This window comes from Chrysemys picta, chromosome 21 (genome assembly GCF_011386835.1).
Source record: "Chrysemys picta bellii isolate R12L10 chromosome 21, ASM1138683v2, whole genome shotgun sequence".
Classification (NCBI taxonomy): Eukaryota; Metazoa; Chordata; order Testudines; family Emydidae; genus Chrysemys; species Chrysemys picta.
Window position 1 is genome coordinate 21010893 of NC_088811.1, and position 26103 is coordinate 21036995.

At 59.4% G+C, this 26103-nt stretch overlaps 1 protein-coding gene across 12 annotated transcripts in view; it reads left to right on the forward strand.

Moving 5' to 3' along the window:
* Window positions 1-26103, forward strand: part of PHC2 (polyhomeotic homolog 2) — a 129251-nt gene that overhangs the window by 74415 nt on the left and 28733 nt on the right. For 5 of the 12 annotated variants that reach the window (XM_042856216.2, XM_042856212.2, XM_024106578.3 and 2 more), the window contains 6 exons: window positions 13565-13723; window positions 14623-14700; window positions 15337-15501; window positions 17030-17152; window positions 20194-20349; window positions 20854-21157. In XM_042856216.2, coding sequence (XP_042712150.2) covers window positions 13565-13723; window positions 14623-14700; window positions 15337-15501; window positions 17030-17152; window positions 20194-20349; window positions 20854-21157 — 985 coding nt within the window. Of the gene's footprint in view, window positions 1-13564; window positions 13724-14622; window positions 14701-15336; window positions 15502-17029; window positions 17153-17478; window positions 17557-20193; window positions 20350-20853; window positions 21158-26103 lie in introns of those variants that run through there. The other 7 variants (XM_065575285.1, XM_008169781.4, XM_024106580.3 and 4 more) reach the window with 6 other exon arrangements.

The following is a 26103-nucleotide window of genomic DNA, read 5'->3' on the forward strand; positions in this document are numbered from 1 at the left end:
CCCTCGCCAGCACCTCCCCAGGCTGTAGGGGCTGTGGTCAAGCAGCGCCCTCTACTGGACTCCAGGCCTCTGACCATGAGAGCTGACTGCCATGGGCCCCAGTGCATGTACTCCGATGGCTGGGTGCCCGGCGGCACCGCACTGGACATTTGAGATGAGCTCAGCAGTGGTGGGGCCAGGTTTTGCAACCAGGGGCGATGGATATCAGCAGTGCCTCCCTGTTCAGTGGGTGCAGGCCGCCTCCACCGCCCCCTCCGTGACACCCACGCCGCACGCACCACAAGCCCAATCCCGGCCTGGTGCGGAGGGAAGGTCTGGGAGGGGGTGGCTAGAGAGCGAGCCCATCTTACACTCACCTGGCACCTGGGCCCGGCTCCCTGCCCTGCGCACTGCCGCCTGGCACACGGGGTCGCACCGTCATTCCTGTTTGGCCTCAGTCATGGCGGAGTGGGAAGCCAGCCCCATGGGACAGCTGCTGCTGCTGGGTGTGTGCAAGGCGGGCTCGCTCTCTAGCCCCATGTGAAAATTCATGTCATCCACCTCCTTTGGTCAACTGCATAATATGCTTGGAAAGGCACCACAGGTACGCGAACGGCCACCAGGGGGCACTGCCTCACACATTGGGACCTAGGGAACTCCAGAAGCACCCCAGATCAGGGCCGGTTCTGAATCCGGTGGGCAGAGCTCCCGAGAGCAATTCCATGTCTGAGCTGGGAACCATCTGGGGTAATTCCACTCGCCCTGAACCCTAGGGCAAATGCCTGGGACCCCACCCCCTTGGCTATGGGCCCTGGTCTTCCCTGGCTCCCAGCTGCCCTTCCTAGCCCAGCGGTCTGTATGTTCTTCTACCCCTCCCTCTTTCCTGGGGTTGGGAGGGCTGGGTGTGGACAGTAACAAAGGAGTGAAAGAGAGAGGGGGAGGGATGGGAATGAAATGGGGGGGGGAGAGGGCCCGAGGCAGCAGAGGGGGGATAATCAATAGCCGTTAATCAGCCATGCAGAAGATGTGCTGAGACACTAAATACCTGAGAGGGTGGAGGGGAGGGGAGCGGTGGGGGTGATCCGGGGCCCCCAGTGGTTCTGTGGCCATGGCTCTGGCCTGCCACTCAGCCAATATGGGTGCCAGCCCTGACTCTGCTACTGACTTTTCGTGTTTCTGTCTCCGTGCCTCGGTTTCCCCCCTCCTTAAATTGGGGCTAATAATCTATCGGGTCTATTCAGGCTGTGAGCTCTGTGGGGCAAGGCCCTAAGGTCAGCCGGGATCTCTAGATACACCCAGAGCCGCTGAGCTGCTCTTACACATGGAGGCCCTGGGGTCAGCAAGCCCTGGCTGTCAGTGAAACAAACGTGGGTGGAGGGTCATGCTCTGGGGTCCCAGGACTGGGGGAGAGGATGGTTCAGTTCAGTTCCACTTGCTGGAGGGGCCCCTTTATTTACTCAGTGTATTTAAAGGCAGCCCCAAGTGCTGGCCCCAGAATATCCAACTGACCTGCCTGGAGTCACAGATCCAGCCCACTGCCCAGGGCACAGCTGCTGCAGTCCAGGACAGCCAGCGGGGTGGGGGAGGGCTCCCCAATCCTGGGGGCTGGTGTTACTTATCCATGTGCTGAGGCGACCTTGTAACATCATGGTGGGGTGACCGGGCACAGGGAGGTAGAGGGAGAAGTGAAGGTGTTCATTTCTCCAAGCAAGGCCCTATCTGGGCACACAGATGTGTAGTGTGTGTGTGCGCGCACAGCATATGTGTGTGGTGTGTGTGTGTGTGTGCACATGTGTGTGTGCAGTGTGTGTGGTGCGTATATGCAGTATGTCTGCAGCATGTGTGCGTAGTATGCATGTGTACAGCACGTGTGTCTGAAGTGTTTGCATGCACTGTGTGTGTGCAGCAGGTCTGTGTTCAGGTGCAGTGTGTATAGGAAGAAAGGAGAGCAGCAGAATACGGACCCTGGACTTCAGAAAAGCAGACTTTGACTCCCTCAGGGAACTGATAGGCAGGATCCCCTGGGAGACTAATCTGAGGAGAAAAGGAGTCCAGGAGAGCTACCTGTATTAGTAGGAGCATTGCCAGCAGATCGAGGGAAGTGATTATTCCCCTCTATTTGGCACCGGTGAAGCCACATCTGGAGTATTGCGTCCAGTTTGGGGGCCCCCACTACAGAAAGGATGTGGACCAATTGGAGAGAGTCCTGCGGAGGGCAACAAAAATGATTAGGGGGCTGGAGCACATGACTTATGAGGAGAGGCTGAGGGAACTGGTCTTATTTAGTCTGCAGAAGAGAAGAGTGAGGGGATTTGATAACAGCCTTCAACTACCTGAAAGGGGGGTTCCAAAGAGGATGGAGCTCGGCTGTTTCAGTGGTGGCAGATGACAGAACAAGAAGCAATGGTCTCAAGTTGCAGTGGGGGAGGTCTAGGTTGGATGTTAGAAAAAACGTTTTCACTAGGAGGGTGGTGAAGCACTGGAATGGGTTCCCTAGGGAGGTGGTGGAATCTCCTTCCTTAGAGGTTTTTAAGGTCAGGCTTGACAAAGCCCTGGCTGGGATGATTTAGTTGGGAATTGGTCCTGCTTTGAGCAGGGGGTTGCACTAGATGACCTCCTGAGGTCCCTTCCAACCCTGACATTCTATGATTCTATGTCCCTGGGGCTGTTTGCCCCAGTTCCTACTGGGATAGAGAATCTGTCCAGATGTAGCTTGAGGGAGGTGGTGAGCTTTCACACCCGTGGCCCCGATACCCCCACCCAGGGGGAATGGCCTTCCTGCACTTCAAAAGATTTTAGAACATTACGCCTTTTCCCAAGAGAGATTGAATGGAGATTTGTAGAGCAGGTGGAGGGGGGTGCAGATGGGGAGGAAGTGGGAGGCAGCAGGAGTGGGGCACAATATCCTCCCTCTCCCCAGGAGGGGGTGGGAGCTGGCCCTGGGTGCTGTCAGGAAATGCTCATAGACTCATAGACTTTAAGGTCAGAAGGGACCATTATGATCATCTAGTCTGACCTCCCGCATTATGCAGGCCACAAAAGCTGACCCACCCACTGTCCCTTAACTCAGCTGTTGAAGTCCCCAGATTGTGATTTAAAGACTTCAAGTTGCAGAGAATCCTCCAGCTAGCGACCCCTGCCCCATGCTGCGGAGGAAGGCGAAAAACCTCCAGGGCCTCTGCCAATCTACTCTGGAGGAAAATTCCTTCCCAACCCCAAATATGGCGATCAGTAGAACCCCGAGCATACAGGCAAGATTCTCCAGCCAGACCCTCATTGACCATTGATACTATTTACCAGCGATGGCACGTTATTGACTAACTGACTAAGATCACGTTATCCCATCAAACCATTCCCTCCATAAACTTATCTAGCTTAATCTTAAAGCCAGACAGGTCTTTCGCCCCCACTGTTTCCCTCGGAAGGCTGTTCCAAACTTTCACCCCTCTGATGGTTAGAAACCTTCATCTAATTTCAAGCCTAAACTTCCCCACGGCCAGTTTATATCCATTCGTTCTCGTGTCCACATTAGTACTGAGCTGAAATAATTCCTCTCCCTCCCTGGTATTTATCTCTGATATATTTAAAGAGAGCAATCATATCCCCCCTCAGCCTTCGTTTGGTTAGGCTAAACAGCCCAAGCTCCTCGAGTCTCCTTTCATACGACAGGTTTTCCATTCCTCTGATCATCCTAGTGGCCCTTCTCTGTACCCGTTCCAGTTTGAGTTCATCTTTTTTAAACATTGGAGACCAGAACTGCACACAGTATTCCAAATGAGGTCTCACCAGTGCCTTGTATAACGGAAGCAGCACCTCCTTATCCCTACTAGAAATACCTCGCCTAATGCATCCCAAGACCGCATTGGCTTTTTTCACGGCCACGTCACATTGTCGACTCATAGTCATCCTGCGATCAACCAGGACTCCGAGGTCCTTCTCCTCTTCCGTTACTGCCAACCGATGTGTCCCCAGCTTATAACTAAAATTCTTGTTATTTATCCCTAAATGCATCACCTTACACTTTTCACTATTAAATTTCATCCTATTACTATTACTCCAATTTACAAGGTCATCCAAGTCTCCCTGCAGGATATCCCGATCCTTCTCCGAATTGGCAATACCCCCCAACTTTGTGTCATCCGCAAACTTTATCAGCCCACTCCTACATTTGGTTCCAAGGTCAGTGATAAATAGATTAAATAAAATTGGACCCAAAACCGAACCTTGAGGAACTCCACTGGTGACCTCCCTCCAACCTGACAGTTCACAAAACACCAGAAACACCCCAGCCCAGCCTGGGGAGTGGTCACTGGGTCAGCCAGGGCTGAAGGGAGGCCTGGGGGCAGTGCACTTGTCCTGGCTAGAGGGGAGTTATAGCCCTCTGCTCCCCCCACTCCCCTGTCTTATCCCTGAGCCTGGTCCTTTCACAGGCTCCCTGGCACTGAGCGCTTCCCCCTGGTGCTGCGGGTCCAAGCCGCCATCACCCTGGAGTGGCCCTGAGGAGCGGGCTGGGCTGAGACTTCTGGGGCTGTGGGGCTTCTTGGGAGCTCAGAGATTTGCAGCTGCAGAAAATTATCCTGGATTTACCCTTCAAAGCGACAGTCTTGGCCATACACAGTCTGGCAGCGGGTTGGTCAGACGGGGGCAGATCCCTATGTGGACACAGCCAGAGTGGGTGGAAGCTGGGTCTGTGCCTTTAGTTCCCCTGTGAAGCATGGGCCTTGTTTACTTGGGAAAGTTGCACTGGTTTTAACCTAAATCAGTTCTTGATTTAAACTGATGTGGGTACACAGTGCCAGCGCCAGTGGGGACACTCATTCTGGGGTAGTTTAGCCTGCTCTACACACAGTTTTGCTGTCACTTTGGGGTGCGAGTTTTTACTGATATACAAAAGGTTGCGAGTCTTTCACAGAGGTCACAAAGTCAGGAATTCCCTGACTTTCCGGGACCTCTGTGACTTCTGCAGTGGCTGGTGCAGCTGACCCCAGGGCGACCCTCGGGCCAGCCGCACCCGCTGCTGCTCAGGTGGCCCCAGGCCTACAGCAGCAGCGCCTATGCTGCCCCGCCCCAGCAGCAGCGGCAGGGCTCTGGAGCGCCCCACCCCACCCAGGAGCAGCAGTGTCTTCTGGAACCCCCCCACCCCCAGAGCAGTAGCATCCGCAGGAGCCCCCCAGCACCTAAGATTTAGTTAGGAGTATTTTTAGTAAAAGTTGTGGACAGGTCACGTGCCGTGACTTTTTAGTTATTGCCCGTGACCGGTCCATGACTTTTACTAAAAATACCCATGACTACATCATAGCCTTAGTTATACCGCTTCCAGCCCCCCTTGTGGGGATGCGCTTATACTGTATAAAGGTGCCTTAGACCAGTCTAGCTTATTCCCCTCCCCCGTGGGATTAGCTATACTGGGACAAGCACCTTTGTACCTGAACCCAAGGTGGCAGCGGTGATGCTCTGGGCAGAGGAATTTGCTTCTGGTGGCACGTTCACACCCACAACTGGCCAATTCAGGGCCTGGTTCAGGAAGCTCCTGGCTTCCTCACTGATTCCGAGCTCTTCCATAGCAATGTCTGTGGGTGACGCTTTCTCCCATCTCCAGTTGAGACACTGTCCCATGCTAGCAGGTGAGGACTTGGCCCTTGTTATTCACACCTTCACCACCTTCCGGCTGGACCTAGGCAGTGATAGGCCTAGGCACCAAGCCTTCAGCACTTCAGAAACTCCAGCTACCTTAAGCGCATCAGCCAATCAGCCCATCTCCTACTCTCTACGCTGCCTTCCCACAGATCAGAGTCAAGTCCAAGGTCTCAGTCCGTATCTTCAAGGTGCTCAGCCAGGATAGCTGAAAGAGCCTCACGTTGCGGGATGAAGACCATGGTCGATAACTGTTCCACAGGTCCCATGGGACGCTCTACAATACGGGTGACCTCGTCTGTCCTCAACAGGGCTTCCTCGGGGCCAGTGCCAGACTAGGGAACAATCTCCCATGGGGACCTAGAACCATCCCAAACCTCCCAGTCTAGGTGCCAGTCGCTGCTCTATCCTGCCTTCACTGATACAAACACTGAGCAGCCTGGATGTGTAAACAAAACCCAACCCAAACAAACCTCTCCACTGCACAAACAATTCTCTCCTGGGGAGAGGAGATAGACAACGAACCTCACATATCAGATGTTAGTCACATGACTCAATGCGCAACTGGCTGGGGCTCAAATACTACGGTGATGAGGGCAAGAAAAGAGACTATAGAGAATAGAGACAGGTTTCAGAGTAGCAGCCGTGTTAGTCTGTATCCGCAAAAAGAACAGGAGTACTTGTGGCACCTTAGAGACTAACACATTTATTAGAGCATAAACTTTCGTGGACTACAGCCCACTTGCATATGCATCCGAAGAAGTGGGCTGTAGTCCACGAAAGCTTATGCTCTAATAAATGTGTTAGTCTCTAAGGTGCCACAAGTCCTCCTGTTCTTCTTTCAACTGAAGAAGCTACACCTGTGTCTGGAGCAGGCCAGGCTGTGTCCCAGTGGGGGGGGGGCCCTGCACCACCCGAGGGCTTGGGAAGGGACCAGCTGACCCACTGGATCTCCTCCAACTCCAGGGGTGGAAAACAACCGGCCAGCGCGGGAGTGTGGCTGGGGGAGAGGCAGGTCCCAGGCTCGCTAGTTTCACCCCCTGCTCCGCCGCCGAGCAGCAGCGCCCGGCCACGCTCTGCTCCGGGGGAGGCGGCCGGGTCTGGACCCGCCTGCGGGGTCAGGGGGCAGCTCTTTGTCCCGCCGGCCGGAGCAGCGCGGGCAGCGCCCCGCCATTGCCCCGCGGCTCCGGGGCCTGCCGCAGCCAATCACACGGCGCCGGCCGGCCGAGGCGGCCGCTTTTGTTGTTGGCCGGGGCTGGAGCCGGGCGCTCCCGGGGGCTCGCTCCGGCGCGGGGAGCGGCCGGCAGCTGGAGCGCCCGCGGGACCCGGCAGCGCGCCCAGCCTGGGGCCCGAGCCCGCTTGTGCCGCCCCCGGAAGGAGGATCCGCGGCGCAGCCAGAAGCGAAGTGAGTGTCCGGTGCTCAGCCTGTGCGAGGGGTCGGTGGAGGGCGCCGGGGGGATTTGGGGGTCGGTGGAGGGTGCCGCGGGGAGGAGAGTATTTGGGGAGGAAGGATATGGGGGAGTATTTGGGGGGGAGGAGCTGGGAGGGGATATGGGGGGGCGGGAAGGGGGTATTTGGGGAGGAAGGATATGGGGGAGTATTTGGGGGGGAGGAGCTGGGAGGGGATATGGGGGGCGGGGAGGGGGTATTTGGGGAGGAAGGATATGGGGGAGTATTTGGGGGGGGAGGAGCTGGGAGGGGATATGGGGGGCGGGGAGGGGGTATTTGGGGAGGAAGGATATGGGGGAGTATTTGGGGGGGGAGGAGCTGGGAGGGGATATGGGGGGCGGGGAGGGGGTATTTGGGGAGGAAGGATATGGGGGAGTATTTGGGGGGGAGGAGCTGGGAGGGGATATGGGGGGCGGGGAGGGGGTATTTGGGGAGGAAGGATATGGGGGAGTATTTTGGGGGAGGGGATATGGGGGGGCGGGAAGGGGGTATTTGGGGAGGAAGGATATGGGGGAGTATTTGGGGGGGAGGAGCTGGGAGGGGATATGGGGGCGGGGAGGGGGTATTTGGGGAGGAAGGATATGGGGGAGTATTTGGGGGGGAGGAGCTGGGAGGGGATATGGGGGCGGGGAGGGGGTATTTGGGGAGGAAGGATATGGGGGAGTATTTGGGGGGGAGGAGCTGGGAGGGGATATGGGGGGGCGAGGAGGGGGTATTTGGGGAGGAAGGATTTGGGGGGGAGGAGCTGGGAGGGGATATGGGGGGGCGGGGAGGGGGTATTTGGGGAGGAAGGATATGGGGGAGTATTGGGGGGAGCTGGGAGGGGATATGGGGGGGCGGGAAGGGGGTATTTGGGGAGGAAGGATATGGGGGAGTATTTGGGGGGGAGGAGCTGGGAGGGGATATGGGGGGGCGGGGAGGGGGTATTTGGGGAGGAAGGATATGGGGGAGTATTTGGGGGGGAGGAGCTGGGAGGGGATGTGGGGGGGCGGGGAGGGGGTATTTGGGGAGGAAGGATATGAGGGAGTATTGGGGGGCAGCTGGGAGGGGATATTGGGGGGATTATGTGGAAAGAGCTCTTCTTTCTGATTTGGGGCCTCAGCAAAGTCAGGGACCTGATTGTGGAACCTGCCGCTCTCTGTCGCTGTTCGCTCCCTCTCCTGTGGAGCCCATGGGCGCTCGGAGCTTCCTGGGACAAGGTTGCTGCAAGAAGCCCCTGAGCAGGGAATAATGATGGGAAATCATAGCTTTGATTGCCTCCCGCTCCCCTCTTTGGCTGTTTATGGGGATCCAGGCAGCCCCGTCTCCCCCCAACCCCTAGGCAGTCTGCATCTGCTGCTTGTGGTGTCAGTCAGAACATAAGCGCTGCAGCTCTGGGCCAGGCCAATGGTCCATCTAGCCCAGTGTCCTCCAGTGGCCAGGACTAGCGCTTTGGGGAGAGTGTATAGAACAGGCCAGTTCTGGAGTGATACACCCCGTCTTCCACTCCTGGCTTCTGGCAGTCAGAGGTTTAGGGTTGCCCCGAGCATGGGGTTACGTCCCTGCCCATCCTGGCTAACAGCCATTGATGGACCCATTCTCTGTGAATTTATCTATTCTTTGCTGAACCCAGTTTTACTTTTGGCCTTCGCAACATGCCATGGCAGTGGGTTCCCCGGGTTAGCTGAGCATTGTGTGAAGAAGTACATCCTCTTGTTTGTGTTAAACCTGCTGCCTGTTAATTTCATTGGGTGATCCCTGGTTTGTGTGTTGTGGGAATAGTGCAGCTGCTGGTGCTGTAGGAAACTTGGGGCCAGGTTATCAATGGCTCAGCACCCACCACTGGGGCCGGACGTCCAGGAACGCTCAACACCCAGCCTGCCCCCGACCTGCCCAGCCTCTTTGCACACCTGGCCTTGGCTCATGGGAACCTGGTTTGGGGTCCGTCTGAGGGGGCTGCACCCTGAAGGCCTTGAGATGCAATGGGAGTGTCACCAGCTCCGGCCCCTGCTCTTTGCTTTAGAGATGGGGGTGGTTCCCCAGGCTCACTTGGCAACTCAGGGACCCTCCTGGGCTCCTGCTGACGCCAGAGGGGCTCTGGAGATTGGGTTGGTAACAAACTCCACGGACACTTTCTCCTCTCTGGGTCGGCCTCCCTGAGTTCTGTGTGCGACATAAAACCAACCCTTCCACATATACAACAGATACTGCTCCCTGGGCTCCAGGGACACCCTGACGTTGGGGGACTGGTACTAGCAACCCCCTGAACTCTCTGCACCCCCGTGCATGATACAAGAACGAGCTCCCCCACTCCTGCCAGCTGGTCCCCAGCCTCCGTGCAGCAGCCGGAGCTTTGGGCCTGGAGCAACCTTTGGGAATCAGCCCCCTGAGGAGAAACACATGCGTGGTCGTCTGGGGCATGGCTCGGCATGGGCTGAGCTCGCGTGGTGGCCCCGTGTGCACTGCGGCCTGGCTGTGGTACCATTCCTAGAGGGGCAGTGCCCAGAGGATGGTTGTGCGCACACACACTCACTTCCTGCCCCAAAGAGCTTACCGCCTGAGGCCCTGAGCCCTTGTGTGGCCATCTGCCCCGGGCGGGGGAGTGGCAGACCCTTCTGGGGTCGGCACAGCAGTGCTTTGTACCCATTGTGCACGCACTGGCCACAGAGAACAGGCGACACGCTGTGGGTGCCATGGGCTAGACACAATGGAGGAGCGTGTGGTTTGCAGACACCCCCACCTATGTTCCTGTGTCCTTGGGGGTTCTGTCAAGTCTCCTCTGCCCCTCCATTGGCTGATCCCCATTAAAGGCCCTATACTGGGAGGGGTGGAAAGAGGAGAGGGCAGTGGGCTCACAGATCAGTTCAGGGAGGGCGTGCTGCCCTGAGGAGACGGGGGGCTGCCGAGGCTGGTGTCCCGCCAGGATGGGCAGAAGTAGCCCAAGGTGGGTGAGTTGGGAGAGCAAAGCCGTGAAGGGCGGACGGGGGTGATGGACTTTGCAGCGGGATCTAGAGAGGCGGTGACATGGTCTGAACAACGGCCCCCGGGGGATGAATTCAGCAGTGTTTGGAATGGGCTGTGGGGGAGGGGTGTGCCAGGGAGGCTGCAGCGGGGGAGGGGGCTGGCTCAGCGCATACTGATAAGCCCCTGATTTTAGCCATTGGCTGAACTTTGTGGTGTTGTGTAGAAGGGGCAGAGGATCTCTGCGAAGGGGCGGGGGATGAAATGGAGTCTGATCGCTGCTCAGAGGTGCAGCTCGGACTGGGCCTTGGCAGCTGGGCCCGCGGGGGTGGGCTTGCGATCTCTCCCAAGCAAGTGAGAGGGGCGATCCGGGATCACTGTGCCATGGGGTCCGGTGCGTCTGACACCTGCCGCCAGGTTGCAGCCGGAGGTGTGAGCTCAGGATGCCCGTGGTAGCAGGGGGGCAGTGGAGCTGTGCTGAAGCTCGCCTGGTGCTGCCCTTGCTCCGTTGTCGAGGTGCAGAGGGGAGCAGCGATTTGCCCAATGCTTTCTTACTTCTGGGTTTCCTGTCTCTCGGAGGCTTGTTTGGAGCCCTACAATGTTCTCATCAGGATTTTCGCCCCCAAGCTAGTACCTTCTGCTCTCAACTTCAAGGCCTGCTTGGTTAGAGAGGGGCACTGGGTTCTACCCCTTGCTCTTGGTTTGTGGCTGTGGGCATGTCCCTGCTTTGTGCCTCAGTTTCCCCACCTCTAAAAAGAAGGCGAGCATTCTGACCTGTCCCAGCATGTTGTTTAAGGTATTGTTTATTAATGTCTGCAAAGTGCTTTATGGTCTTTTGGTTACAGGCATCTCCTAGATATTAATAAATGCTGGGTGGGTTCATGCCCCTGATGGCAGGACTGTATGGTCAATGTACTAGGGTCTAACATGGAACTGACTGTTACCACTCCATTCAGGCCAGAGGTCACAGTGGAGATCACAGAATATTAGGGTTGGAAGGGACCTCAGGAGGTCATCTAGTCCAACCCCCTGCTCAAAGCAGGACCTAATCCCCAGACAGATTTTTGCCCCAAATTGCCCCCTCAAGGATTGAACTCACAACCCAGGGTTTAGCAGGCTAATGCTCGAACCACTGAGCTAGCCCTCCCCGCTAAGGTAAAGAAGGGCTGACTCCACCCCAGATCCCAGGTGGGCTAGAAAGGACCAGTCATTAATATGTGAGCACATGGCTGGAGACCCCTAGGGTCAAGTCCCTGCTTGGCCACAGACACTCTGTGTGACCATGGGAAAGTCACTTAGTCACTCTGGGCCTCATTCCCTCTCCCCCCCCCCCCCCCCCCCCCCACACACACACCTGGTACAATGGGAATAACAGCCTTGTCATGCTTGCCATGGGGGTGGGAGGAGAAATATATTTAAGCTGGAGTGCAGACACTACAGTGGTGGGGCCAGATAACTACCTACAATAGGTAGATATTTGTGATGAGATGACCAGCAGTGAAAGAGTTAATGTGGCCTTGTCATTTGCCACTAAGCCTCAGAGTTTGAGGTGAGCTGCACAGAGACAGGCAGGTTTGGGCCTTTCCTTCTCTGATGCACAAAGTAGGTCTGGCTGGCTCTTTTTAGGGCTTGGTTCCCCCTAGGGGGTAGATGAGGGGCTGCCCGGGCTTGGCTGGAGGACCCCTTGGAAGGCTCAGGGCAGTAGGGTGGAAGTTAATCGAAGGATGTTGGTCCTTTACCAAAGACTGCTTTTCTGCCAGGATTTGTTAGGTATGTGAGTTAAATGCAAACCAACCCCGGGGACTGGACGTGACAGCTCTTCCCGTCTGCGGGAACCGAGTGTCACTCCCCTGGTATGTGTGATTTCATCCTGTCCTCCATAGCGCTCCAGGGAACAGAGCTCAGCCGAGCTGGATTTCTGACAAGAAGACAACCAGAAAAACGTCTTTTAAAAAGAGCAAACCTTTCCAGACGTTCTTTACCCCCCATTCAGATGCAGCAAAGGGCACAAACTCTTTATTTGTCTCTTTTCAAGTCACCTTTAGCACCATTGAAATGAAAGAGGAAAGCTTGACATCTCTCTCAGAGCTTCTGGGCCTACAGTGGAGAGCAGGTGTAAATCCGCCTACAGTGGAGAGCTGTTGATTGGCACCAGCCTGGGATCTGTCCCATTGTTTTTGTCTGCACTGCACACACCTTGCTGTGTTTTCCTTTCACTAAGATCAAAGTGAGCCTTTCACTGTGACTGACTTGGATTAAGAGAAATCAAGACAAGAAAGAACAAAAGTAAAGTCTCCGGGAGAGAGCACAGTGTGGGCATCTCCTTTGGAACCTGCTGCAGTGACCCTGCCCCCCAGAACGGCAGCTCCCCCTACTGCTGTCGGGCTCCTAGACATTTAAAGGTGCAGTGCACAAAACAAAGCTGGAGCAGTCCCAGCCCCCACCCCTGCTGGCCCGGAGGCCAGGATTTGGTGCTGCTCGTTGAGCTCAGCCATTGCTCTGCTTGGCGATGTGTGCGTGTTCACTCGGCTCCCTGAACTCTGTGTATAAAGCACTGGGGTGGGACTCGGGAGACTGGAATTCCATTCCCAGCCAGCCTCTGGCCTCAGCTTCCCCAGCAGTGCAGTGTGGGTAGTGTCACTGAGCGCTGCCTGTGTAAACCCCTTGGAGAGCTGCTGCTGAAAAGTGCTGCCCGGGCGCTAGAACCCAGGTCCTGGCAGGCAGGTTGGGAGGACCCCAGCTTCAGCTCTTCTGCTGGAAAGTGTGTACACGCAGGGCCCGCTCCTGTGCAGTGCTGAGTGACCTGGAGTTGGAAGGACACGGTGCCTCCCAGAAGGCTCTTGGCAGGAGCCTGTGACCGGGCTGGGAGTGCTGGAGACTGGCTCCAGCCCGGGGCTCGGACGCCGTGGGGATCAGGGCTGTAGAGAGAAGCATCCGCTACTTAGCTCTAAGCCTGGGGGTCTCTGTGGCTTTGCGGGTGCTGGTCTGCCGTGTAAGTGAAGTATGGTGTAAACGCTCTGGTGCAGGGCCATTGGCCAGTCCACTCCCAGATGCCTCCTGCTACCGGATCCCCTGGCTGAAACCACTTGGCCCAAGCCCCATCATTCACCATAAGTTCCCTGCATTCCCCGGGCTGGCCTCCCTTCCGGCCTGGGTCAGATGCCAGACAAGCTGGCCAGAGAAGAGCTGTCAGCCTGCTTTGTGTGGATTGATGGATCGCTGGGGGGCGGGCCCCGGGCTGTGATGGATGGGGGAGCCCTTGGCATCATGGCCCCAAGCAGATTGAAAACCTCCGCAAGAGATTAACGCTCCATGATCTCTCTGACCTGCCCTTAGCAAAGCTCCAGGCAGGGCTGCTCGTGGGGTGGGGTGGGGGGGGGTCCTTGTTTTCCACTTGGCCCAGGGGGCAGCCCCGGATCTGGCCCAGGGGTTCTCTCAGAGCAAAATGCAGCCTTGGCTGGAGGGGCCCAGCCGCAGGCCAAGGCACTGACGTGGGGCAGGCCTGGGGCTGTGCGGGGCCCGTGTTTGCTGAGGGACTCAAGCCTCCGCCCCCTCTTGCCAGGTGATCCAGCAGGCCCTGCACCGGCAGCCCAGCACCGCGGCGCAGTACCTGCAGCAGATGTACGCCGCACAGCAGCAGCACCTCATGCTGCAGACGGCCGCCCTGCAGCAGCAGCACCTCAGCAGCGCCCAGCTCCAGAGCCTGGCGGCCGTGCAACAGGTACGGGGGGATCGCGGGTTATAAACGCTGTGGGGCGCAGCTGCAGAGGGATGCCCGAGTCTCCCTTCCTGCTGGCTTCAGACTGGCACTGGGCTCGGGGCCCAGAATCAGGCCCCCACTAGTTGTACTGTAGTGATGGGCACGGGGCAGGGACTTAGATCTCTCTTTTATGTGCTGAATCTGTCCGCTCCCCACTCAGCCCAGGCACCCATCACCATGGTATCTAGGTACCACCCAGGGGTTCCAAAGGGCCGTCCCACAGGTGGGCACCGTGACACTGGCAGGCGAGGAGGAGCCCATGGGTGATGAGGGTGGGCCGCTCAGGCACCCCCAGGCTCTGTGCCCTTCAGGGTGGGTCACTGGGCTGTTGCCCCCTGGGGCGAGAGGCAGCTGGAGGGGAGGAGTTGGGACTGCTCCAGTGCTGGCGATAGGCAGAGGTCTGCGCTACCTACCCCGAGTTGGGGACCCAGATGAGCGTTTTAAACACTGGCTCTGTTGGTGCCCCAGTGCAGCCGGGTGAACAGGAGCAGCCGAGCCCCTGCAGCCACCTGGGTGTGACGCCAGCCGTCGGAATGGAGGACAAGTGCCCGGCTCTGGGCACGAGTCCTGCCCAGCGGGGTGTGAGCCTGTGTCTGGCTGCGCAGCTGATGCCAGCGGGCACCACGCAGACGGGGTCGCAGCCCGAATGAACTCTGCTGAATGTCAGGGTTTCGTTCTAATTTCACTCGGGAATTAGGTGTGGCTGGGTTTTAATGGGGCTGGGGTTTGCAGGGAAGAGCTCTGTGAACCCCTGGCCCCATGTTGAAGGGTCAGGAGGGACCAGGGGGCTGTTGGTGCAGGACTCCCCGCCTGGGCTGGGATCCGGGGTGGGGGTGACCTGCCTTTTCTCGCTCTTCCAGGCGAGTCTGGCTGCTAACAGGCAGGGCGGCTCCTCCGGCAGCAATGCTCCCGCACAGACACCATCCCAGCAGCCCACGGTAAGTCCCGCCCCAGGGCAGTGCCCCTCGGCCCACGGGCTGAGTAACCCCCGGTGGGACCCTGGACTGCTCCAGCTCTTCCTGGGCAGTGATGCCCATGTATTAACACACACATACCCCGCGTGCCGCTGGAGCTCCAGGACAGCTCCCTCCAGCAGCCCTGGAGCTCTGAGTCCAGCCACCAGAGGGCGCCCCCAGGACCCAGCATGCCGTGCACTGTGCTGCGGGGCACTGGGCAGGGCTGGCCTGGGAATTCCCGGGGGCAGGGTGGGCTGTGCAGGTGTCCAGTGAGAGGGTGAGGGGCACGGGGCCAAGCCCTCTGGCAGAAGGGCATTGGGAGAGGAGCTGCGGAGGACGAGAGTCTCAGCCCCTGTAGGAGCTGAGCTTACTTCAGAGCCCCAGTGTCCACAGCACCCCATCTCCACCCCCTCCCTACTGGGCTGGCATCCGGACCCAGGGAGCCTGATTGCGGCTGCCCCCTCCCCTCCTGGCCAGAGGCTATGGGGCTCCCCTCTCCCACGACACGGCCTCCAGCCTCCTTGGCTCTCGGGAGGGCACTTGGTGGGAGGGGCTCTGAGCCCACAGTGGGTCTGAATGGCAGCATGCCCCATCCCATGGCTCCTTCTCTCTCCCCAGATAAACCTGGCCACGTCCCCTGCTGCCGCCCAGCTGATCAACCGAGCTCAGAGTGTGAACTCTGCAGCCGCCTCAGGCATCACCCAGCAAGCTGTACTCCTGGGGAATGCCACCTCCCCCGCCCTGACGGCCAGCCAGGCCCAGATGTACCTCCGGGCCCAGATGGTAAGAGGCAGGCGCGGAATGTGCCACACGCGGGCATCACCTGCCCTCCCTCCCTCTCCCGCTGCTTTTAAAGAGACACCAATGAGGGTGGGGACCTTAGTGTGAACTCCCCATTGCTCTCCTCCCCCCCCCCCTCCAAGGATCAAAGGTCCTGGGCCTGCCACTCCTACCATGGCGCTGGAAGTGGCAGAGTCCCCATACCCATGTGCAGCTCGGACTCCTACCAGCAGAGGGCAGTGGTGAGGCACATGCACATTCACACCTGTGATCAGTTCTGATTTTCTCCACCAGAGGGCAGCAGTGACCCTTAGAAGAGCCACCTGCTCTGGTCCTAGCCCCACATGCTGGCACATCAGAGCTCCATGGCCACCCTGGTGACAGGCTGGCACAGGGCTGAGGGCTGGGAGGTCGTATCGCTCACTCCCACCCCTCGCCAGCCCTGAGCCCTGCCTAGGCAGCCCGCGTGTCTCATGCCTCTGGGGTCCCCTTGCTCTGCCGCTGTCCCGTCAGGCCCCTGACACTCATGCTGGCACCTCCCCATGGTGCCGTGCTGCTGGAGAAGCAGGATGGCCGGTGAGGAGCCAGCCCTACAGCTGTTGAGGGAACTTGCTCCCGTCCGGAAGCACTGTGGGGCTGGACGCGTGCTGGGCAAAGCAGGGGAAACGGCCAGCCCCATGGAGTTCCTCAGCACTTCAAGAACATAAGAACGGCCATACTTGGTCAGACCAAAGGCCCATCTAGCCCAGTATCCTGTCTACCGACAGTGGCCAATGCCAGGTGCCCCAGAGGGAATGAACAGAACAGGGAATCATCCAGTGACCCATCCCGTCGCCCATTCGCAGCTTCTGTAAACAGAGGCTAGGGACACATCCCTGTCCATCCTGGCTGATAGCCATTGATGGACCATGATAGCTCCATGAACTTACCTAGTTCTTTTCTGAACCTTCCCCCCCTCCCCCCCATGGCAGTTAGTCAGGGTGGGAGTGGGTCTTGCTGTCTGTGCATCTACCCACGTCTGCGGGTCTGTCTGCCTGCCTGAGCTGCGGAGATCGGGGAAAACTGAAGGAAAAGCCACTGGGGCTTCTTAGGTACAGAAAGGGGGGAACTTGGTGCTCATGGAAATGAATGAATGAGGCTGAAACTCTGGCTAGCACAAGGCATAGGACAGGCTTCTCCCCCAGCTGTGCCGATGCCCCTCCATCCCGACACGCAGCCCCCTGCTCTTCCAGTCAGCTGGCTTCCCCCTATGCCGAAGCAGCCAGCGGCATGGGTTTCCTGCCTGGGTACTCAACAGGCTCCATCGAGCTGGTGGTGCAGCCCCCTACTGTCCCCAGCCCCCTGCAGCCCTTGCTCCTCCAGCAGCTGCCCTGGGCCCAGGTGTCTCTTTAGCAGCAGTGCATGGGGAGCCCTGGTCCCCCCTGTGTTTGTGCCATAGTTTGGGTACGTGGCCTGGCCTTGCTTGTGCCCTCCCTGCTCCCCTGCGCAGTGTTTGTACCTGAGACTCTGTTTCCTCCCTTTTGGGCTCCAGCTGGAAGTGAGCGGGGGCCGAATGCAGAGGGGTAGGGGCCCCCAGCGTTGGCTCCAGATCCCCTCCCGGGCCTCCCCGATACCCCAGCAGGAGCTGCTGTTGCCCCGGGGCACCCCCGCTCGGGTAGGCACAGGGGAACGGGGTGCCTGCCGGTCTAGCGGGGTGGGGTGGCACCCGGGGCTGGGCACTTTGCACAGACACCTGGGAGGGGAGCTCTGCTTTCTGGCCTCTGTGCTTTCTGCTGGGGTCTGTGGGGAGCCTGGGGCCGAGCCTGGATTGTGCCACAGTCCCCAGGCTGGAGCTGGGAGGGCACCTTCAGGGCTCGGGGAGCAGGGGTTGTCAGGGACCCCAGTCATCCCTTACTAGAATGTTTCTCCTCAATGGCTTGGCCACACAAGAGGATAACAGCCTATTGCTGTTGCTAGGTAGTGGAGCTACTCCTGTATCTTCCGTGCTAGAGGGTCATGGCACTGAATGCTCTGGGTCCATCCCCCCAGACAGCCCACAGGGAGGATGCTGGGAAGCAGGTGACAAGTTTTATCTCTAGTCTCTTGGGGAGCTTGGTTCAAATCCCAGCAGCAGTGTCCCAGGGAGCTCCATGCATTTCACACTCTGGGGAGGCAGGGCTCTCAGCTCCACCTGGTCAGCCTGGATGCAGGACCCCTTTGTGTCAGGGCTGCGCCCCCAGGGCTGCAGGATTTGCAGAAATCAGTCATCTGGCAAGGGTGGCCCTGCAGCCATGCGGCACTCACAGCTGCCCTGCTGCCCGCGCACGGGGGGGGGGGGGGGGGTGTCAGGAGGGGGCATGAGCGAGTGCTGATTCCAAGGTGGGCGAGGGCGCAGTCTGGGGAGTGCTGCCTGTCAAAGCCCCAGGCCAAGTGGCACCATCCAGGCTGCAGCAGGGGGTGGATCAGGCTGCCTGCTGGCTCCCTGGCTCACGGTGGGTCTGTCGGGGGCACTTCTGATTAGTTATTGATGGCAGCCGCCGTTGTGATTGGCTGAGGATGTGGCTTGGTGCCTCCTCCCAGAGCCAGCCGGCCGTGAAGAAAAAATATTTTCTGGGGCCAGATCGCCCCTCTCCTCCCCCCCGCCACCAATGTCCCCTGTGCACCCCTGCCCCCTCCCCCCCGCCACCACTATCCCCTGTGCACCCCCACCTCCCAGTGTCTCCTGTGCACCCACACACAGAACTGGTCACACGCCCCAGAGTCAGGGACGCGCGTGCACACAGCTAATGTCGCACGCTCACAGTCAGGGTCACCTCCCCCAGAGTTAGGGGCACATGCGTGCATACCCATGCGTGCATACCCATGCGTGCATACCCATGCGCACACACAGCTGATGTCGCACACTCACAGTCAGGGTCACCCCCCAAGAGTCAGGCCACTAGAGCAGTGGTTTTCAAACTTTTTTTTCTGGTGACCAAGTTGAAAAAAATTATTGATGCCCATGACCCAACGGAGCTGGGGAGGAGGGGTTTGGGGTGTGGGAGGGGTTCAGGGCTGGGGCAGAGGCTTGGAATGCTGGGGTGTGGGCTGCGGGGTGGGACAGGGAATGAGGGGTTCAGGGTGTGGGAGGGGGCTCTAGGCTAGGGCAGGGGGTTGGGGTGCAGGAGGGGGTCAGGGCTCTGGGCTGGGGCTGCAGGCTCTAGGGTGGGGCCGGGAATGAGGGGTTTGAGGTGCAGGAAGGGGATCTGGGTTTGAGGGGGGGGTCAGGGGATTGGGGCGTGGGCTTACCTCGAGTGGCTCCTGGTCAGCGGCGCAGCACAGGGGCTAAGGCAGGCTGCCTGCCTGTCCTGGCACCGCGGACCGCCCTGTGACCTGGAAGCGGCCAGCAGCAGGTCCAGCTCCTAGGCGGAGGCACGCAAGTGGCTCCATGCGGCTCTTGCCCGCAGGCACCACCCCCACAAGCTTCCATTGGCTGGTTTCCAGCCAATGGGAATGTGGAGCCGGTGCTTGGGGCGGGGGCAGAGCGCAGAGCCCCGTGGTTCCCCGCCTAGCAGCCAGACCTGCTGCTGGCCGCTTCCTGGGCGCAGTGCAGTGTCAGCACAGGTAGGGACTAGTCTGCCTTACCCGGGCTGCACTGCCGACGGGACTTTTAACAGCCCGGTTGGTGGTGCTCACCAGAGCCACCGCAGCCCAGCGCCTGACTTTCTGCGACCCAGTTCTGGGTTGCAACCCGCAGTTTGAAAACCACTGGCCTAGAGCAGGTGTGACAGACGGACCGCGGGGGGGGAATCCCACCCGTTCAGCCTGAGAACGCGCTCTCACATTGTTCCAGCTCGTCCTGCCATAAGATCCCAATGACCTGACCTGAGCGTCGGGTTCCCACGTGTGGGGCTGCAGCCGCGTGGGGCCAGGATATTAGTGCTCTTACAGAGACTGCGCAGCAGCTCCGTAGAGTTCGACCGCTTCATCCATCACCACCACCATTCGATCCAATGGCAGAAATTCCCTCCCCCACGCCAGTTCCCACACGCACAATTGTCATCCAGTCACTGCCTCAGTCAGGCGCTCACACCCCGCCCCGCTACACACGTACACACCCAATTCTGTCCTGGGTGTTGTTAGTAACCGTCAGGGACAGGTCACAGGCCATAAAAATTCACCGACGCCTGTGACCTGTCCCTGACTTTTACTAAAAATACCCGGGTGCGGGGTAAACAGTCCGATCGCTGCCGGGCACTTGCAGCTGCTCCAGCCCCGTCATTGCTCCTGCACAGGGGCTGACCCGCTCCGGCGGCTCCTGGGCTGACCCACCCCGGCCGCTGCTCCTGCTCCGGCAGCACCGGGACTGACCACTGACAGCTACTCCAGCCCCAGGGTTGCTGACCCAACCCCAGCTGCTGCTGCAGTCCCACTGCAGCTCCAGCCCTGCCCCAGAAGACGTCCCAGAATCGGTGACAGAACTGTTATCCTTTGTTGTAGGGACCCACTTCCCCCATTACACATCCCCACAGCCAGTCTCTCTCACCCCCCCCCCCTTCCGTCTCTGCAGTGCCCCACCTCCCCTGGCCTCACCTTTGCCCAAGCTGCCTCTGTGCCCCCAAGGCCTGTCCCGTGGCCGACCCCGGCCCTGGGGGACTCGGGGCTGCTGGTTTTGCTTTCTCGGCCTGAGCCGGCAGCGGGTGACGTAAAAGGCAACACATTTCATGTAATTTCCAGGCCCAGCAAAGTAACCTTGTGCAAGTAGCTAGGAGCCTAGGCCGTGCTGTTCCTTTATCCCCCCAGCTCATCTTCACTCCTACGGCCACAGTCACCGCGGTGCAGCCCGAGGGCAGCGCAGCCCCCACCTCCCAGCCATCCACCACCACTGCTCAGGTGAGAGACAGCCCCCCTCGCCTGCCGCCCCTGCTGGGGGAGGGGAGAGGGTTAGGAGAGCCTAGCCCTTGGAGTGCCCAGAGCTGGCCCACGCACTCCCACTGGGGGGGCCGAGGTACCTTCCCCGTGACTGAGTTTGTGGTGGGGAGGTCAGTGCTGCAATGCAAGGCACTGGCCGGAGAGATGGGGCATGGGCAGGAGGGGCCATTGGTGGGAGGGGGCGGGAGCCACAGGGAAGGCCTTAGCGACTGGGTGGCTCAGAGGGGCTTTTCCACTCTAGCCCGCTCCAATCCAGCTGTGCCCAGGGGTATCTGAGCTGGTGCTGCCAGAGACTTGTGGGGCCATTTCCCGGTGGCTAGGTGCCCACCCCGTCAGTCGCTCTCTGCCCCCCCAGGGGCTGTGCAAAGGGGCCGATCCTGCCAGCCCAGCCCTGGGATGCGCGTCTTGGGGGCTGTGTCTGGGCCCCATGCTGAGGCCTTGGGCCCTCCTGCCCCTCTGCTCCAGGTCCAGAATTTGGCCATAAGAGCCCAGCAGACAGTAGCACAAGGAGTGGCTTCCTCCCAAGCCCAGCAGCTCCCCACCCTGGCCATGAAGCCAGCTCCAAGCAGCAGCCAGCCGGCCTCCAACACTTCTCAGGGCAAGGCCGTGGGGCCAGCTCCCTCTGCGGGCACCAAGGGCAGCCAGGCTGAGCAGGCAGCAGAGCACCTTAAAAAGGGAGACGGCAGCGTGCCCACCAGCATGGACAGCCGAGGGCACCCCATGAGCCGGACGGTGACACCGGTGACCACCCACCCACTCATCGCCCCAGGTAAGGCCCCCGGCGTCCTTGGTGGGCGGGAGCCATGCTGTGCACAGGGTGCCGAGTGGCAGAACCTCTGACAAATGTGGCTGTGCTGGGTGGTGATGTCATGGTGCCGGTGCCCCACAGCGGTGCGTGGTGCCAGGTGCTGGTGCTCTATAGAGATGCTGCAGTGCCACATGCAAGTACTTAGTGGCCGTGACACATGCATGTACGCTGTGGTGAAGCCACCGTGCTATGGGCCCACACTCTGCGGTGGTCCTGCATGCTGGTGCTCTGTGGTGGGTGCTGGTCCCCTGGGGTCAGACACATCATGATGCCACAGTGTGATGCGTCTCAGGGTTGTGCCAAAGTCCCTTGGTGGTTTATTGCTGCACGTGCCATGCTCTGGCCGGTGGTGCCTGCTGAGGGACGGAGTAGAAGGCTCCAAGGGCTGGGAAGGGCGAGTGCATTCTTGAGACTGAGGCAGAGGGGATGAATCGGGTGTGGGTGAGATGCTGGGTCCCTGGGCTCAGCCCAGTTGCCAGTCAATCAGAAGGTACAGGCCAGAGCGTGAAGCTGATCTGTAGCCACGTGTGTTCATGTGTCGGCGTGTGTTCACATGTACATGTGTTGCATGTGATGACTGCTCAGACCCTCCAGCTGGGCTGGCTGCCTGCTCTTTGTCCCACAGCTCAAGCACGTGGACCTGTTGCTGCCCACTAGGGGTTGCTTGGTAGTCCCTCCCTGCTGTGTGCCAGGCCACTGGCCAATGGCAGGGCCCAGTGCAGTCTGTCAGGATCTGCCCCTTGCTGGAGGATCAGGCCCCAGAATCTTAGCTTTCCCTCCAGATAGATGGTTGAACTTTGGAAATAGGAGCTGTAACTGGCACAGGAACGTCTGCCTGAGTCTGCAGAAAGCCTGAAACAGTGGGCCAGCTGCTCAGCCCAAGGTTCTCTAAACTCAGCCAACAGGAGGGGAGAGCTGCAAAGGAAACCACTGCAGCTCCCTGATTCCAGGGCGGGTTCTATGCCTGCCCTGACCCTAGTACATGTTACAGGAGCCAGGGGGCTGCACTAACCTACACCAACAGCCCCCTGGGTATGTCTGCCAGCTAGGGATTGCTGGAGCGCAGTAGTGCTGACACAGCTCCTATGCTGGGGACTGCAAGGCAGGGGCAATCCCCAGCGGGGGAGATTGTGCCACTTTCCAAGCACAGAAGGTGCCAGGTCACAATATGGGATGAGGCTTAATAATTTGGAGCTGTTCATCTAAAAGGTGTGTTGACTCTGAAACCTAATGATGGCAATTTAACTCTTTCACTGCTGAAACTTCCAGTGGATGTATTTATCCCACAGTCCCATGCCACCTCCCAGGTGCCAAAACCTCCCACTTCCCCTCTGGCTCCTAGGGTACAGTAACGCCTGGTCAGTGCAAACATCTGAGGCAGATGGAAAACAGATGCTGTGGGACAGCCAAGAATGAATTACATTTAATACCAAAATAAACTGCCCAGGGCTTCTGCACTGACTGTCTCATATCCCTGTCACGTTGATTACTGTCCTCCCACCATTAATGCCAGAGATGCGGCCGCACCATTGCCAACCAGAGAGCTGCCAAATCTTGGCTGAGCTCACTGCGGAGAACATGCTCCCTTGGCACTTGAGAGTGTGCTGTGTGGTTGGTGCCCTGCACTCTGTGACCCTGTCCCAGCATGCCTCCTACCCTGGGAGATCCGTAGTGACTGTTTCCCAGACAAACCCTGCATCCACACACAGGGCCAGCCCCACGTGGAACCAGAAGCTGTTTAGCACTGCATGGCGTGCAGGCCACGTGTTCATGGGCGGGGGGGTGTTTGGGGCAGGGGAGTATGTGGTAGTGACTTGTGAAGGGAGAGGCACAAGGGTACTGGGGGGACTTTCTGGGTAACCCCCACCCCAGAGAGCCCTTCAGAGGAGAGCAAGGGTTGGCCATGGGTCATTCTGGGAGGAATGGGGCCTAGAGCGGCATCTAGCCAGTCGAAGACACTGAGTGAGCCAGAGTGGCAGCTGGGGGCAGGAGACAGGGAGTGGGCCAACGTGTGCCTGGAGCAGGCTGCAGACAGGAGCTGGCTGCAGGGGGAAGCCCCAGCTGGAGCAGGGGCCGGGCTGGGAGAGGGAGAGCAGCTGAACGGGGCGGGGAGGCTGGGCCAGGTCCAGGCAGCGAGTGCTATAACCAGCCAAGCTGAAGGAAGAGCAGCCTGAGTCAGGAGCTGGGCCAGCAGAGAACAAGATGCAGGAGGAACCTCACCCAGAGACACTGGGGTGGGGCCAGGCCAGGCCAGTCAGACTGCGGCCCTCGTGGTTAGAGAGACTCTAACACCCTGCCAGGGGAGGAACTCTACTGACCTGGCCCAGAGCCAAGGCAGTGCTGTGCGAGATTGGGAAAAGGGGGCTGAGAAACCCCCCGAGGTGAGTGATCCCCAGATGAGCCCCAAGGAGGTGCCAGCCCAGCGAGTGGCGCAAACCCCGTGACATGGCTCCAGACTGAGCATTGCCTGGGCACGTAGAATAGCGCTGCCGCGGTGCCCTGCCTGACGAGCTGGGATGTGAGTGCCCTGGATGCGAAGGGGAGGATGAGAAGGAAGGAGAAGGGCTGCTGAACCAGGACCCCTTGGAGGAGCTAAGGGAATTCTACAGCTTCCCCTGTGGGAGCCAAAGCGTCCCAAAGAGCTCGGCCCGAGTTGCCTGCACAAAGGGGTCGGCTAGCGTGTCAGGCACAAGGGAGGGCGGGTGGGCAGGGGCCTTCGTAGTCAGTGCTTCCTCCGGAGTCTGACAGCTCTTCCGCAACACAAGGGTGAGGAGCCATCTGGGAGCTGACTAGGGTTACCATACGTCCAGATTTTCCCGGACATGTCCAGCTTTTTGGTCCTCAAATCCCCGTCCGGGGGGCATTGCCAAAAAGCCGAACATGTCCGGGAAAATGCTTTGCCGGCATCCCTGTCCCCGGCTTACCTTAGAGCGGCTCCAGCGGCGGCGGCTGCTGCTCCCCCCAGACACCTCAGCTCCGTGTAGCTGAAGAGCGGAGCTGCCCGAGCACTACCAGCTTCACGGTTTGCCAGGCAGCGCCCAGCCCTCCAGACCCTGCACCCCCGGCCGGGCGCTTCCCCAGTGCAGCCGGAGCCCGGGAGGGGAAGCACCCAGCTGGGGGCGCAGGGTCTGGAGGGCTGGGGGCTGCCCGGCAAACCGTGAAGCCGGTAGTGCTCGGGCAGCTGTTTCGCGTGGCTGGGAGGGAGGAGGAGGAGGGGGAATGCGGGGCGCTCAGGGGAGGGAGCAGAGTTGGGGCGGGGACTTTGGGGAAGGGGTTGGAATGGGGGTGGAGTTGGGGCGGAGATGGGATGGGGGTGGGGCCCCATGGAGTGTCCTCTTTTTTAAAATGTTTTAATATGGTAACCCTAGAGCTGACCCACTCCCCCGCAAACCTGCAGTCGCTGTTTCTAGCCAGGCTGGTGTCTGCGTGTACCCCTGGGGAGGGGATGGTGTGACTGGGGAATTTTCTGGGGAATTAAGATGCGTTAGGTCTGAATTTTGTGGGCTACTCAAAAGCTATTGCCCAGGCTGCCTGTGCCACCACTGACCATGTCTCCAGCTGCCACGGCTTCTCTTCCCCTGCTGCCCGGTGCCCACTGGCCTCTCCCCTGCCAGCCGTGGGTCCAGAAGCCATTACCCACTGGCCTCTCATCCTTCAAGTGCTCTCTGTGGGAGCATTCTGGGCTGGGCCTTTCAGTGGTTCGGCCTCCAGGCAGGCCCCCCTCTTTGGGCCCACATGGCCTGTCTGAGCTCTGCCCAGCTCCCTGGGTATATTGGGCCCTTAACTAGACTCCCCAGGGACTCCAGCAGCTGCCTCATGGGAGGCACCTTTTCCTCATGCCCCCTGTGGGCTGGATCCCCAGCTCCGCCTTGCCCAGAGCTGCCCAGTGCCAGCCTAGCACCAGCTCTGCCTCATGCCAGCTCCTGCTCCGTTTGGGGCTCCCCCATTACCCCCCTCCCAGAGCAATCGGATGGGTGGGGAGGGGCCCAGCTGTCCTAAGGGGGAAGATGAGAGCACACATGCTACTGCTTGAAGTGGGATGATGCCCGGCACTTGCCTTACACCGGCGCTCAACCCCATTCACCCAGTACTCTGCCCATGCTAGCCCCTGTGCTCTCCCTAGGACTCCCTCCCCCTTCCCCTTCCTGCCTCCCCCCACACCTGCCATTATTGCCTTCTGGCTGCTATTCTTCCCATGTGGTTGTTGGTTGCTGTGGAAACAGCAGCTTTGCAGTGGGGTATAAATAAATAACCGCCTCAGCAGGAAGGGAGCTGGCAAAGTGGGCGGGGGGGGCAGCAACCAGCCCTGTGTGAGCCCCTCTGACACCCCACCCCCCACTGTGCTCTTATAGGCCTGGGGGAGCTGGGGCCCCTCCGGCTCTTCCCACTGGGGGGCATCCCCTCTCCAGAGCCCGGGGGGTTGTGTCTCTCTGGCCCCAGCTCGGATGGGGCTTTCACAGGCCTTGGCTAGTAGCCAGAGCAGAGACAATGGAATCCGGGCCCTGGTGACGAGTGGGATTTGGCCTCAGCATCTGCCGCGCCCGGAGATAAGATGCTTGCCTCCTGCTGCGGCGGCAGCTGGGCTGCAGCTCCTCCAGACAATGACCGCAAACCTGAGCGAGTGGTCCCAGCAGATACCCTGCAGGGGCCTTGCATTTGGGGGTCTGACTCAAAGCAGACCTGTTAAAGGGGGCAACACAATCGGGGCTGAGAGTGCCAAAAGCAGCAGATGTGCTCAGGTGGGCAGAGGGGCTCCCTGAGCAACAGATGGCACTTGGCTGCCCGGAGCAATCCCTCGTTGCTTGGAGCTGCCTGCGAGGATCATGCTGTCTCCCAGACCCGTGGGCCTTGCTGCTTGCAGCCGGAGAGGCCTGGCTGGGGTGATCGTTAGGGGATACTGTTACTGC